Source organism: Schistocerca nitens, chromosome 2 (genome assembly GCF_023898315.1).
Source record: "Schistocerca nitens isolate TAMUIC-IGC-003100 chromosome 2, iqSchNite1.1, whole genome shotgun sequence".
NCBI lineage: Eukaryota > Metazoa > Arthropoda > Insecta > Orthoptera > Acrididae > Schistocerca > Schistocerca nitens.
Window position 1 is genome coordinate 4,969,703 of NC_064615.1, and position 15,395 is coordinate 4,985,097.

The following is a 15,395-nucleotide window of genomic DNA, read 5'->3' on the forward strand; positions in this document are numbered from 1 at the left end:
AGCATGATAGCCAAAATTTATTTAATTTTCAAATTTTGCAACCGTGACTAAGCAAAGAACACCATCTGCATTCCTTGTAACAAAAATGTGGTTAATCACTGTAATCTGTAATGTTTCCTGACACAACAGATAATATTTTCCTATCTTCCTTAATATGCCTTAACTTCTATAGTCATTAACACTGTACCAGCATTACTGTTACTGACTCCCTCCTCTATGTTAACTGGTTCAAGTATGTTTGTGTTGTAAAGACTACGCACACAAGTCCATTCTCTATCTACCCAAAGCAATCTTCACAGGTGTTCAAAGCTATCCCTGATACCAGTATTAGTCCTATGGCTTTCCCCATTTACGTGGTGGAAAGTTGAAATATATCTTGTTACAACAGCACAATCAGAACATTTTCACATGATAAGCTCCAAATTCTCTCCAATGCACTTTGTCAATATTGCTCGAGACAGGTGGTCTACAAATGCATCTAATAACAATGTTTGACCCATTTTCAATGTTGTTTGTTGTTGTTGTTGTGGTCTTCAGTCCTGAGACTGGTTTGATGCAGCTCTCCATGCTACTCTATCCTGTGCAAGCTTCTTCATCTCCCAGTACCTACTGCAACCTACATCCTTCTGAATCTGCTTAGTGTATTGATCTCTTGGTCTCCCTCTACGATTTTTACCCTCCACGCTGCCCTCCAATGCTAAATTTGTGATCCCTTGATGCCTCAAAACATGTCCTACCAACCGATCCCTTCTTCTAGTCAAGTTGTGCCACAAACTTCTCTTCTCTCCAATCCTATTCAATACCTCCTCATTAGTTACGTGATCTACCCACCTTATCTTCAGCATTCTTCTGTAGCACCACATTTCGAAAGCTTCTATTCTCTTCTTGTCCAAACTAGTTATCGTCCATGTCTCACTTCCATACATGGCTACACTCCATACAAATACTTTCAGAAACGACTTCCTGACACCTAAATCTATACTCGATGTTAACAAATTTCTCTTCTTGAGAAACGCTTTCCTTGCCATTGCCAGTCTACATTTTATATCCTCTCTACTTCGACCATCATCGGTTATTTTACTCCCTAAATAGCAAAACTCCTTTACTACTTTAAGTGTCTCATTTCCTAATCTAATTCCCTCAGCATCACCCGACTTAATTTGACTACATTCCATTATCCTCGTTTTGCTTTTGTTGATGTTCATCTTATATCCTCCTTTCAAGACACTGTCCATTCCGTTCAACTGCTCTTCTAAGTCCTTTGCTGTCTCTGACAGAATTACAATGTCATCGGCGAACCTCAAAGTTTTTACTTCTTCTCCATGAATTTTAATACCTACTCCGAATTTTTCTTTTGTTTCCTTTACTGCTTGCTCAATATACAGATTGAATAACATCGGGGAGAGGCTACAACCCTGTCTCACTCCTTTCCCAACCACTGCTTCCCTTTCATGCCCCTCGACTCTTATAACTGCCATCTGGTTTCTGTACAAATTGTAAATAGCCTTTCGCTCCCTGTATTTTACCCCTGCCACCTTCAGAATTTGAAAGAGAGTATTCCAGTCAACATTGTCAAAAGCTTTCTCTAAGTCTACAAATGCTAGAAACGTAGGTTTGCCTTTTCTTAATCTTTCTTCCAAGATAAGTCGTAAGGTCAGTATTGCCTCACGTGTTCCAACATTCCTACGGAATCCAAACTGATCTTCCCCGAGGTCAGCTTCTACCAGTTTTTCCATTCGTCTGTAAAGAATTCGCGTTAGTATTTTGCAGCTGTGACTTATTAAACTGATAGTTCGGTAATTTTCACATCTGTCAACACCTGCTTTCTTTGGGATTGGAATTATTATATTCTTCTTGAAGTCTGAGGGTATTTCGCCTGTCTCATACATCGTGCTCACCAGATGGTAGAGTTTTGTCATGACTGGCTCTCCCGAGGCCATCAGTAGTTCTAGTGGAATGTTGTCTACTCCCGGGGCCTTGTTTCGACTCAGGTCTTTCAGTGCTCTGTCAAACTCTTCACGCAGTATCTTATCTCCCATTTCGTCTTCATCTACATCCTCTTCCATTTCCATAATATTGTCCTCAAGTACATCTCCCTTGTATAAACCCTCTATATACTCCTTCCACCTTTCTACCTTCCCTTCTTTGCTTAGAACTGGGTTTCCATCTGAGCTCTTGATATTCATACAAGTGGTTCTCTTCTCTCCAAAGGTCTCTTTAATTTTCCTGTAGGCAGTATCTATCTTACCCCTAGTGAGACAAGCCTCTACATCCTTACATTTGTCCTCTAGCCATCCCTGCTTAGCCATTTTGCACTTCCTGTCGATCTCATTTTTGAGACGTTTGTATTCCTTTTTGCCTGCTTCATTTACTGCATTTTTATATTTTCTCCTTTCATCAATTAAATTCAATATTTCTTCTGTTACCCAAGGATTTCTATTAGCCCTCGTCTTTTTACCTACTTGATCCTCTGCTGCCTTCACCACTTCATCCCTCAGAGCTACCCATTCTTCTTCTACTGTATTTCTTTCCCCCATTCCTGTCAATTGTTCCCTTATGCTCTCCCTGAAACTCTCTACAACCTCTGGTTCTTTCAGTTTATCCAGGTCCCATCTCCTTAAATTCCCACCTTTTTGCAGTTTCTTCAGTTTCAATCTGCAGTTCATAACCAATAGATTGTGGTCAGAATCCACATCTGCCCCTGGAAATGTCTTACAATTTAAAACCTGGTTCCTAAATCTCTGTCTTACCATTATATAATCTATCTGAAACCTGTCAGTATCTCCTGGCTTCTTCCATGTATACAGCCTCCTTTCATGATTCTTGAACCAAGTGTTAGCTATGATTAAGTTATGCTCTGTGCAAAATTCTACAAGGCGGCTTCCTCTTTCATTCCTTCCCCCCAATCCATATTCACCTACTATGTTTCCTTCTCTCCCTTTTCCTACTGACGAATTCCAGTCACCCATGACTATTAAATTTTCGTCTCCCTTCACTACCTGAATAGTTTCTTTTATCTCGTCATACATTTCATCTATTTCTTCATCATCTGCAGAGCTAGTTGGCATATAAACTTGTACTACTGTAGTAGGCATGGGCTTTGTGTCTATCTTGGCCACAATAATGCGTTCACTATGCTGTTTGTAGTAGCTAACCCGCACTCCTATTTTTTTATTCATTATTAAACCTACTCCTGCATTACCCCTATTTGATTTTGTATTTATAACCCTGTAATCACCTGACCAAAAGTCTTGTTCCTCCTGCCACCGAACTTCACTAATTCCCACTATATCTAACTTTAACCTATCCATTTCCCTTTTTAAATTTTCTAACCTACCTGCCCGATTAAGTGATCTGACATTCCACGCTCCGATCCGTAGAACGCCAGTTTTCTTTCTCCTGATAACGACGTCCTCTTGAGTAGTCCCCGCCCGGAGATCCGAATGGGGGACTATTTTACCTCCGGAATATTTTACCCAAGAGGACGCCATCATCATTTAATCATACAGTAGAGCTGCATGTCCTCGGGAAAAATTACGGCTGTAGTTTCCCCTTGCTTTCAGCCGTTCGCAGTACCAGCACAGCAAGGCCGTTTTGGTTAATGTTACAAGGCCAGATCAGTCAATCATCCAGACTGTTGCCCCTGCAACTACTGAAAAGGCTGCTGCCCCTCCTCAGGAACCACATGTTTGTCTGGCCTCTCAACAGATACCCCTCCGTTGTGGTTGCACCTACGGTACGGCCATCTGTATCGCTGAGGCACGCAAGCCTCCCCACCAACGGCAAGGTCCATGGTTCATGGGGGGGTTTCAATGTTTACCATTCCAGATAATTTTGCATTCAGAATTTGTAATAACCTGTCTATATTACCAAGTTCTTTGCAGCACTAAATTTGTCACCACTGTTGGCATCGTGCCTATCCTAGTGGTACATTTTCAATATGAATATGGCATCTCATATCTATTCGGTTAGTTTTTTGTCCCAAATATGACATAGCCATTATTATCTTTAGAAAATGAAATTAATTCTGGGACTTTATCTGCAGTTAAGCACGGATAATATTTTCTCTTTTTGATCAGTAAGAATAAATGTTCTCTTCTATGATTAATGTGGCTGATCTACACTTTTCTCAGATTAAGCATGGAATTCATCACTTACCCTATGTAGTGGTTGCCAGTATCCTTAAAAGTACCAATGCGTATGCCATCCAAGTAGCTGTTTACTGCATGTAGTGCACAACTGATCTACTTAGGAGAGTCCTGCAATTCTCCAATTGATAACAGAGGTTAAGAAATCTTCACTCAAGATCATCACTGAATCATCAGAGCCTCTGGTTTAAGATTCCATTCAGTTCTAAGTGAGAACTCTGTTTATGTCATGTCTAGTTACCTCAACTGCTTGATCTAAATTTACACAAATATTTCCAATACTTGAGTCCCCTTTTTCACCTTGTAATACTTGTCTTTTATTTTCTATTTGTGCGTTCCTTGTAGTTTCTGTTGGCATCATTTGCTCATGGATTCCCTCCCACTACTTGTTCTTTCTGTTTTTCTATTGTCTCCTTTTCTTATTTATACATTCTTGATTACCAGACAGAAAAACTTAAGGTTTTTAAATTGTACCAGTTCTCTTTCATTCACAAACTGTGTATGGTACCGTTCACAGTTCTGTGTCCTTTGTGTAGTTCACCAAAACACATTTTCCAAATCTCATTTTATTTTCTACAGGGAGGACCCCTGGATTCCAGAAGACTGTGAGCCTTTCGTCTTCTTCAACAGTTCTCTTAAGCAGTTCCCATCCAGAGAGATCATATTATCTGCATTTTATTAACATAAGAGGAATTGTTTACACTGCTAATGCTAGACAAAGGCAAATTAAAGAAGTAAACACAAGAGGAACACATAAGCACAAAAATGAACATGTTTTGAGAGATCTTCAGTGAATTATATAACTGAAGCTGCTCATTTTCAGAAAACAGAAGTATAAATACTAAATCCACCAAATATGGCATGATAGCTTCGAAAATCATGAAACTGAGATTGCTGTGCCTGATGTGCTTTTGTTAGACAACCAGAACACAGTGCATGGATCTCATCACCCAATCACAACACAGACATGACATGTGATGTATTCAGCCAATCATATCATCACATTTTCAATGTGCAAACACACAAATGACAAAAAGTTTTAAGTGCGAGACATGAATAAAGTAGATATCCCAAAGTAACATACAAAGTGTACAATACCAAGCAAAGCGATGCTGTAATATACCTTTTTAGTGAGGAAAGTGATGGTGCTGACTTCCCTAGTCATGCTTGCATGCAGCATTCTTTGAAAGAATTATTCCATCACAGTTCCACTGGGCAGGTAAAGTTTATTCACTTCAACAAAAAAGTGATGTAATATTTCTTTCAAGTGATACGTTCAGTGGAACATATACTCAGCTATGTAATGCACATAACATTTGGTCTTTCTGCCATATCAAGGGATGCTACTGCTGACATCTTACAACATTCTCTCCACGTTCTGTGTGTGAAGAGAATAATCTTTTGGACCTACAAAGTTCAGAATATGGTTCACTCTAAGGTGCTGGACCTCTAATACCTAGAGCATTTTATGAACTGGGAGGGGAGGGGAGGGGAGGGGAGGGGGGGGGGGAACTTTTCTTAGATTGTTGTCAAGTCTTGTTTAGTTTGAAATTCAACAGGCTCAAGCAAGCATTTTTTCAACCCTCACTGGATTTTACCAAAAACCTAATTTTCAATGGTATCACAGCCTTTGCTGTGTTTCCTTTTCCCATATTTCACCTTGTCTATTTCAATCATTACTCGTGCCTCCCCCCACCCCCAACTGTTATGCATTATTCTATCTCCTGCTCAAGACACAGTTCATAACAGGAGGAGGACAGTCAGTCACAATATGCAAACACATTCCAAAATTTGTGAGAAGTCTCACCATCTTTGGATAACACATGGAGACACACATGGCAGAGAAGTCAGAGATTTTTTAGACCTTCATTCGCAAAACATTGAACCGCGTACAGATCCTAGCACTCTGCTTGAACATGCATTACACATTTAGCATGCGACTACCAATCCGCACCCTCCATCAGCACTAGAAACGGAGAGTCCTTGTTCAGTCAAAAGTTACATGGCACATGACACCTGCTTAGTCCATTGGTCGTGCTAGTAAATCATACTTCACCCATTATGACCATAATCCACAAAATCCAACTTCACCTACAAGGCACTCCATTTTAAAGTATGAAGAAAAACTATGGACATGAAACTCGCCTTCAAATGGGCCCAAATTTCACAATATGTCACAGTGCTTGATACGTTATTGCACAATAGCATCACATTTGACTTATATGGAACAAGTGCTAGGGATATGCTACAAACTAGCCATGACAAGCTATAATTCTGCTAAATTACAACAACTAGTTGTCTCCACAAACTGCAGTTGTGTTCTTAGTTTCCTGCCTATCCATACCCTCAGAAAGTGCAATATATTTTGGAAAATAGCTGAATATTCTTGACAAGCAAGCAAAATTAGACATTTCTTTGCTGTGTAATAAGCTACAGTTATCAGCACATCCAGGTTTTTTAGCCGTCACATTTGTTGGCTTCACCAACTAATAACCAAATTGCTGCCTTCCAACCTAACCTCAACTGTGGGTTATGATAGTGATAAGTTTATCATCACAACAAGATTTTTGTGCCAATTCAAGCTGGGCTCCTGTCTCAGCCTAACCACATCTTTGGAAATCGCAAGATAAAAAGAAACATTTTCTTTATAGCAGGTACACAGCAATAGATTTGTTAAAAGAAGGTGCCATTTTCCACTTTCACTATAGTAATTTTATTTGCTCACAATTAGTTTCATCCTTCTAGGCCATTCTCAAGTGATTTTGTGGATCTGTACAAAATAGAATATGTTATATTACCTCCAAAAATAGAAATGTAATTATGTTGTCTTGTGACAGCCAGAGCGAGAGCACCAGCAGCAGCGAGTACTGTTTGTATAAAGCGTTTATTTTGCATTTTGTTTACGACCTTCCACTAAGGAAGGGATTCTATTTGTGTTTATCTGCTCTGCATAGAAACTAACAGTTCTTGATCGTTAGGAGAGAAATTTATTTTGTACTTATTGACTGCGCTTAGCTTTTAAATAGTTTTTCTGGGAAAACCTAGCGTAGTTTTCGCGTCTCGTATTTCAGTGAGTGTTTCTTGATTATCAGAGTAGCTCATCAGAAGATTATCTTGGGAATTTGTCACCGTATAGAGTAGGGTAAACATAGTCATGTGTAGGGACTGTGGTTGTTGTGAGCGGACGCAAGGAGAATTGGCCACTCTTCGGGGGCAGGTGGAGGCTTTGTCTGTTAGGCTCATCGAGCTCGAGGCGCAGGCGTCGGCTCGTAGTGGCGTTGGGGCAACTGTGGTGAGACCTATGCCTACTTCGGTGGCCTTGGAATCACATGGAACCCCTGATGTCGCTGCGTCTTCCGGCAGTGAGCATCTTACCGGTCAGCCATCACTCCAGGGTGAATGGCGGACAGTGGTGGGCTCGCGCGTGCCTGGCCGAAAGGCGAAGGTGGGATCTGGCCGCGTGGCAGCTGCCTTACCCCTTTCCAACAGGTACGGGGTGCTTCCTAGTGGTGATGACATCGTTTCCGAGCCACCACAGGATGCCTCGCCTGTTGGGCCAGTGGCCGATTCTCCGGCAAGGTCCCGACAGTCACAGAGGGCGGGCCTATTAGTTATAGGGAGCTCCAACGTTAGGCGGGTTATGGAGCCCCTCAGGAAAATAGCGGGTAGGTCAGGGAAGAATGCCAGTGTGCACTCGGTGTGCCTGCCGGGGGGTCTCGTCCGTAATGTGGAGGAGGCCCTTCCGGCAGCTATTGAACGCACTGGGTGTGACCGGCTGCAGATAGTAGCACATGTCGGAACGAATGACGCCTGCCGCTTGGGTTCTGGGCCATCCTTGGTTCCTTCCGGCGGCTGGCTGATTTGGTGAAGACAACCAGCATCGCACGCGGAGTGCAAGCTGAGCTTAATATCTGCAGCATAGTGCCCAGAGTCGATCGCGGTCCTCTGGTTTGGAGCCGTGTGGAGGGTCTAAACCAGAGGCTCAGACGACTCTGCGACTATAATGGTTGCAAATTCATCGACCTCCGTTATTGGGTGGAGAACTGTAGGGCCCCCCTAGACAGGTCAGGCGTGCACTACACACCGGAAGCAGCTACTAGGGTAGCAGAGTACGTGTGGCGTGCACACGGGGGTTTTTTAGGTTAGAGGGACCCCCCCTTGGGCGAAACGATAAAATACCTGACGGCTTACCAGAGAGAACATCAGCATCGTTGATAAAGAACGTCCGTCCTCAGAGACCAAAAACAGGAAAAGTTAACGTAATATTGGTAAACTGCAGGAGTATCCAGGGCAAGGTTCCTGAATTAGTATCGCTTATTGAAGGAAATAGTGCGCATATTGTTGTGTCTAGTTCATACAGTCTAGACACAATGAGGTAGCTAGGTGCACGCTAAACTAACGCAGACGGGCTTGAAGTACTGGAACAGGAGACTTATTAATGCACTAAAGAAAAGTACGGAGTGTTATAATACTTAACTTTATTCTCTTGTTGGAATACATCTCTCTTGAATATTAGTACGCTATAAGCACTGATACAAATGGCGCCTTGCTAGGTAGTAGCTATGGACTAAGCTGAAGGCTATTCAATCTGTCTCTCGGCAAATGAGAGGAAAGCTTCGTACGTCTGGTCGCAAGCTATGTCTTCCGTACAACTGGGGGCGAGGTCTAGTCCGTGTCTTGTCACCTGCCATGTGGTGGCGCTAGGTTTGCGATTACACAGTGGCGACACGCGGGTCCGACATGTACTACAGGACCGCGGCCGATTTAAGTTACCACCTAGCAAGTGTGGTGTCTAGCGGTGACACCACACATATAGTATTAGGAACGGAAAGCTGGTTAAAACCAGAAGTGAACAGTAACGAAATCCTAGACACAGAATGGAATATATACCGCAAGGATAGGATAAACGCCAATGGTGGAGGAGTATTTATAGCAGTAAAGAATTCAATAATATCCAGTGAAGTTATTAGCGAATGCGAATGTGAAATAATCTGGGTTAAGTTAAGTATCAAAGGTGGGTCAGATATGATAGTCGGATGCTTCTATAGACCACCTGCATCAGCAACCGTAGTAGTTGAGCGCCTCAGAGAGAACCTGCAGAACGTCGTGAAGAAGTTTCGTGATCATACTATTGTAATAGGGGGAGACTTCAATCTACCAGGTATAGAATGGGATAGTCACACAATCAGAACTGGAGCCAGGGACAGAGACTCTTGTGACATTATCCTGACTGCCTTGTCCGAGAATTACTTCGAGCAGATAGTTAGAGAACCAACTCGTGAAGCTAACGTTTTAGACCTCATAGCAACAAATAGACCGGAACTTTTCGACTCCGTGAATGTAGAAGAGGGTATCAGTGATCATAAGTCAGTGGTTGCATCAATGACTACAAGTGTAATAAGAAATGCCAAGAAAGGAAGGAAAATATATTTGCTTAACAAGAGTGATAGGGCACAAATCGCAGAATATCTGAGTGACCACCATCAAACGTTCATTTCTGAGGAAGAGGATGTGGAACAAAAATGGAAAAAATTCAGAAACATCGTCCAGTACGCCTTAGATAAGTTCGTACCGACTAAGGTCCAAAGCGAGGGGAAAGATCCACCGTGGTATAACAATCATGTACGAAAGGTACTACGGAAACAAAGAAAGCTTCATCATAGGTTTAAGAGTAGTCGAATCATAGCTGATAAGGAAAAGCTGAACGAAGCGAAAAAGAGCGTAAAGAGAGCAATGAGAGAAGCATTCAACGAATTCGAACATAAAACATTGGCAAACAATCTAAACAAGAACCCTAAAAAGTTTTGGTCATATGTAAAATCGGTAAGCGGATCTAAATCCCCTATTCAGTCACTCGTTGACCACGATGGCACCGAAACAGAGGACGACCGAAGAAAGGCAGAAATACTGAATTCAGTGTTCCGAAACTGTTTCACTGCGGAAAATCGTAACACAGTCCCTGACTTCAGCCGTCGCACGGACGCCAAAATGGAAAATATTGAAATAAACGATATCGGAATTGAAAAACAACTGCTATCACTTAGTAGCGGAAAAGCATCCGGACCAGACGAGATACCCGTAAGATTCTACAGTGATTATGCTAAAGAACTTGCCCCCTTTCTATCAGCAATTTATCGTAGATCTCTGGAAGAACGTAAAGTACCTAGCGACTGGAAGAAAGCGCAGGTCGTTCCCATTTTCAAGAAGGGTCATAAATCAGATGCGAATAATTATAGGCCTATTTCGCTTACGTCAATCTGTTGTAGAATAATGGAACATGTTTTATGTTCTCGTATTATGACGTTCTTAGATAATACAAATCTCCTTCATCATAACCAACATGGATTCCGCAAACAGAGATCATGTGAAACTCAGCTCGCCCTATTTGTCCAAGAAATTCACAGTGCCGTAGACACTGGCGAGCAGATTGATGCCGTATTCCTGGACTTCAGGAAGGCATTTGATATGGTTCCGCACTTACGTTTAGTGAAAAAAATACGAGCTTACGGAATATCGGACCAGGTTTGTGATTGGATTCAGGATTTCCTAGAAGAAAGAACACAACATGTCATTCTTAACGGTTCAAAATCTGCAGATGTAGAGGTAATTTCGGGAGTACCGCAAGGAAGCGTGATAGGACCTTTATTGTTTACAATATACATAAATGACTTAGTTGACAACATCGGTAGCTCCGTGAGGCTATTTGCAGATGACACGGTTGTCTACAAGAAAGTAGCAACATCAGAAGACTCGTACGTACTCCAGGAAGACCTGCAGAGGATTAATGAATGGTGCGACAGCTGGCAGCTTTCCCTAAACGTAGATAAATGTAATATAATGCGCATACATAGGGGCAGAAATCCATTCCAGTACGATTATGCCATAGGTGGTAAATCATTGGAAGCGGTAACGACCGTAAAATACTTAGGAGTTACTATCCGGAGCGATCTGAAGTGGAATGATCACATAAAACAAATAGTGGGAAAAGCAGGCGCCAGGTTGAGATTCATAGGAAGAACTCTAAGAAAATGTGACTCTTCGACGAAAGAAGTAGCTTACAAAACGCTTGTTCGTCCGATTCTTGAGTATTGCTCATCAGTATGGGACCCTTACCAGGTTGGATTAATAGAAGAGATAGACATGATCCAGCGAAAAGCAGCGCGATTTGTCATGGGGACATTTAGTCAGCGCGAGAGCGTTACGGAGATGCTGAACAAGCTCCAGTGGCGGACACTTCAAGAAAGGCGTTACGCAATACGGAGAGGTTTATTATCGAAATTACGAGAGAGCACATTCCGGGAAGAGATGGGCAACATATTACTACCGCCCACATATATCTCGCGTAATGATCACAACGAAAAGATCCGAGAAATTAGAGCAAATACGGAGACTTACAAGCAGTCGTTCTTCCCACGCACAATTCGTGAATGGAACAGGGAAGGGGGGATCAGATAGTGGTACAATAAGTACCCTCCGCCACACACCGTAAGGTGGCTCGCGGAGTATAGATGTAGATGTAGATGTAGATGTGAATGTAAAGGATTTTAAATACATTTACCTCACAATTTATTTTATATACTTTAATATTTATGTTTATTTTATTTTTTACTCTTATTTCTTGCTATTTTTAACTTTCCTCAACTATAGGCATATAGTCACAGTATTTGAAATTATTATTCCATTCATTCCACACTTAGCTTTACTCTTTGATCAATATAATACCAAAAAGATAGCAATGAATAGAAAACATAAATTTAAGATGCTGACAATGCAAAACGCAAAGCATAGTTTTCTGTTGCAGATAAATATATTTAAACTAGGTTTACAGTTATGCAATATATCTATTTTGTACAGAACCACAAAAGACTTGAGGATGGCCTGCAAGGCTGAAACTAGTTATGAATGAGTAAAATTAACATAGCAAAAATTAAAAATACCACATTCTTTCAGTAAAAACAGCCTAACTCCACTCTGGACATTGGACCTAATCAGAGAACAGCAGCCAAATATATGTGTCAACGGAAAAAAAAGGTGCAAATGGCTCTGAGCACTATGGGACTTAACATCTTAGGTCATCACTGCCCTAGAACTTAGAACTACTTAAACCTAACTAACCTAAGGACATCACAGACATCCATGCCCGAGGCAGGATTCGAACCTGCAACCGTAGCAGTCCCACGGTTCCGGACTGCAGTGCCTAGAACCGCACGGCCACCGCAGCCGGCAAGAATTTAAATGTCATTGCTTCATTTCCAGCAATTTAAGCTGTGTTGTTACATCCAAACCTAACAATACCCTACAAAATTGTGATATACAAACAGCGACATACGAGGTCTGTTCAAAAAATTCTGGAACTTTGTCCACAAAACTTTTCTACACTTACCTTTCACTTATTGTGTATAGTCTTGGTATGCCTCTTGCTGGATCGCATAAAACGCTGTCTGCAAATTTTCTTTTATCTTGTCTATCATTGCAAATCTTCATCCTTTTAATGAGGTTTCCAACTTTGGAAATTATGTTTCTCTTAAGAAACATCTCGTTCTCACTGGCACGATCCAAAAGCTCTTCACAGATTGTGAGATGGATGTCTTTCCGGTCTTGACTCATGAGCTGTGGAATGAACTTGGCAGCAACGTAATGCATTCCAGGATGCTGTGTCAGGTTTCATGACATGATCCAACTGAAATGTCACATCCTTCTATGATCTCTTGGACAGTCAGTCTTTGATTGCCATGCACAATTTCGTTGATGTTCTTGAGATGAGTGTTGTTGGCAGATGTCAAAGGGCATCCTGAACGAGGGTCATCTAACTTCCATCTGGCCATTTTTAAACTGTGTGAACCATTCGTAACACCAGGTGTGGCTTAAACACTCGTCGCTGTAGGTTTTCTGCATCATTTGATGTGTCTCTGTAAAGGTTTTCTTGAGTTTCACACACAATTTAATGCAGATGTGTTGCTCCTCTAACTCTGCCATCTTGAAATCCGCAAAATGTGCAACACAACGTTCGCCTTAATACAGCACTGAACAATAACTAAGACATACAACAATGAAACTTCTGGTAGTTACACATTAAACACAGGTGTGTGCAAGAGTGCCAGCCGCATTTTGCTCCGATACAACATTGGCGAAAAATTACAAATGCTGTGGAATATTTTGAACAGACCTTGTACTTTGGGAAAAAACAGCCAAACATTTCTCGCAAACAGAAAAGGAATGTCATTGCTTCACTCAGAGCAATTTAAGCTGTGCTCTTCCATCCGAGACTAATCACATCCCTGAAAAAGCAGAAGCCAATACTTGCGACAACCAAAATTACACATGAAGAAGCAGCCATGTTATAATTGGCTGATTTGATCACATCTGCTGTGCTCGCTGTAACTGGCAGGCAGCAGCAAATCGAGCAGCCGCCATCTTAATTTCAGTGTTTTGGAAGCTATTTGGTGGATATTGTATTTAAACTTGTGTATTCTAAAAATATGCAGCTTCAATGATACAGCACATTAAATATCTTGTCAAGATGTGTTGTTTGCAGTATGGTTTGTTTGTTGTGCTACAATGGCAGGAAGTCTGATACCAGTATATAAAAATTTTATCCATGGAAACAGATACAATATTTCCCATGCTTCATTCACATGTCACATAAGTTAAGGCAAATGATGAAGGCATGAAATATTCTCTTTCATGTACAAGGAGCTTGTGGACAGTGAATGTAGTGACATTCAATTACACCGAACAGGAAAGTCACAATCAAGGTATGAACTGCAGCACCCAGTCATTTATTTATGTTAAACTTTACCGACCTGTGGTGTTTTCTTACACATTTATGGATGGTGCACACTTAGAAGTACCATAAAATAGTTATTAGCTCTAATATTTGTTCTTAATACCTGCATTTTCTTCTTCCTTTAGTGTGATTATAGAAATGTTAGCACACTGTTTCGAACAGTTTGTAGGTACTTTGCAAATGAGTTTAAAGAGTTGTGCGAGAGTTAAGAAGACATATTAGATCTACTACTTGTTATGTGGAATAACTTAAGTGTATGTCTTCTATTTAATAAGTGAAAACATCCAAAATCAATAAAGTATAAAAAATAACTTTGATAACATAAATAGTGACTTGTTACTGCAACCCCTTCTTCATGAATTTAACAGTCCTCCATCCATTACAGGAAAAGATCATTGTTGCAGGCACTGAGCGTTCAGATGATGAAACATCATAACTGAGTGACTTTACTTGCAACATCTCCTCCCCAACACTCGCCCTCATAAAGAGGAACAATGATTTCAATGACATTCATAAGTTTGTCATGAATGAGTGCCAAGATAGTTTCATGCTTTGCCATTGATGGATAGACTATCTACTAACTTCAAAAGTTGTATCCTACTAGATTCCTTTACAAAATTTCTCTCCTACAACAAAAATACAAATATTTACAAAATATTTTCAAAACAATTTTACCTTTTGATCTTGAAGAACTACGAGCACGTTTTTTCTCATGTGCGTAATAGTCAATATCATCTGTCTCATCTGATGAGTTCCCATCAAGTATACTAGAAACATTTCTTGAGTTAAAAGTGTTTGTTATATCAGTCTTGTTTTCATCGTCTAACTGGGCCTCAAATATGGGCACATATTTAACAGTCATGACATTGTCTTCAAATTCTTGATTCTGCAAGTCTGCCAGCTGAACTGTTAAATCTTTCAGAACAACAAATCGACGTGTTGCTGAAAATATTTCATCCTACAAAAAGAGGAAATGTTATTTTAGAAATATAGACATATATATTTACATTATTTCTTTTACTATTAACATTCGGTAAGTGATAGATAAAAATCCTAGGACTGCCCGGAGATCGAATCCAGACCTTTGGATTTGTAATCTGGCATTTTACCACTGAGCCACCTCACTGACCATACGACTTATCTTAGAAAATAGATTAAGGAAAGGCAAACTTATGTTTCTAGCATTTGTAGACTTAGAGAAAGCTTTTGACAATGTTGATTGCAATACTCTCTTTCAAATTCTAAAGGTGGCAGGGGTAAAATACTGGGAGCGAAAGGCTATTTACAAGTTGTACAGAAGCCAGATGGCAGTTATAAGAGTCGAGGGGCATGAAAGGGAAGCAGCGGTTGGGAAGGGAGTGAGACACGGTTGTAGCCTCTTCCCAATGTTATTCAGTCTGTATATTGAGCAAGCAGTAAAGGAAACAAAAGAAAAATTCGGAGGTGTTAAAATCCATGGA

The 15,395-nt window shown here is 40.9% G+C and overlaps 1 protein-coding gene across 1 annotated transcript in view; it reads right to left on the bottom strand.

Moving 5' to 3' along the window:
• Nucleotides 1–15,395, bottom strand: part of LOC126235669 (ribonuclease Z, mitochondrial) — a 150,472-nt gene that overhangs the window by 83,412 nt on the left and 51,665 nt on the right. Inside the window, exon 3 of the mRNA XM_049944392.1 lies at nt 14,611–14,893. Coding sequence (XP_049800349.1) covers nt 14,611–14,893 — 283 coding nt within the window. The remainder of the gene's footprint in view (nt 1–14,610; nt 14,894–15,395) is intronic.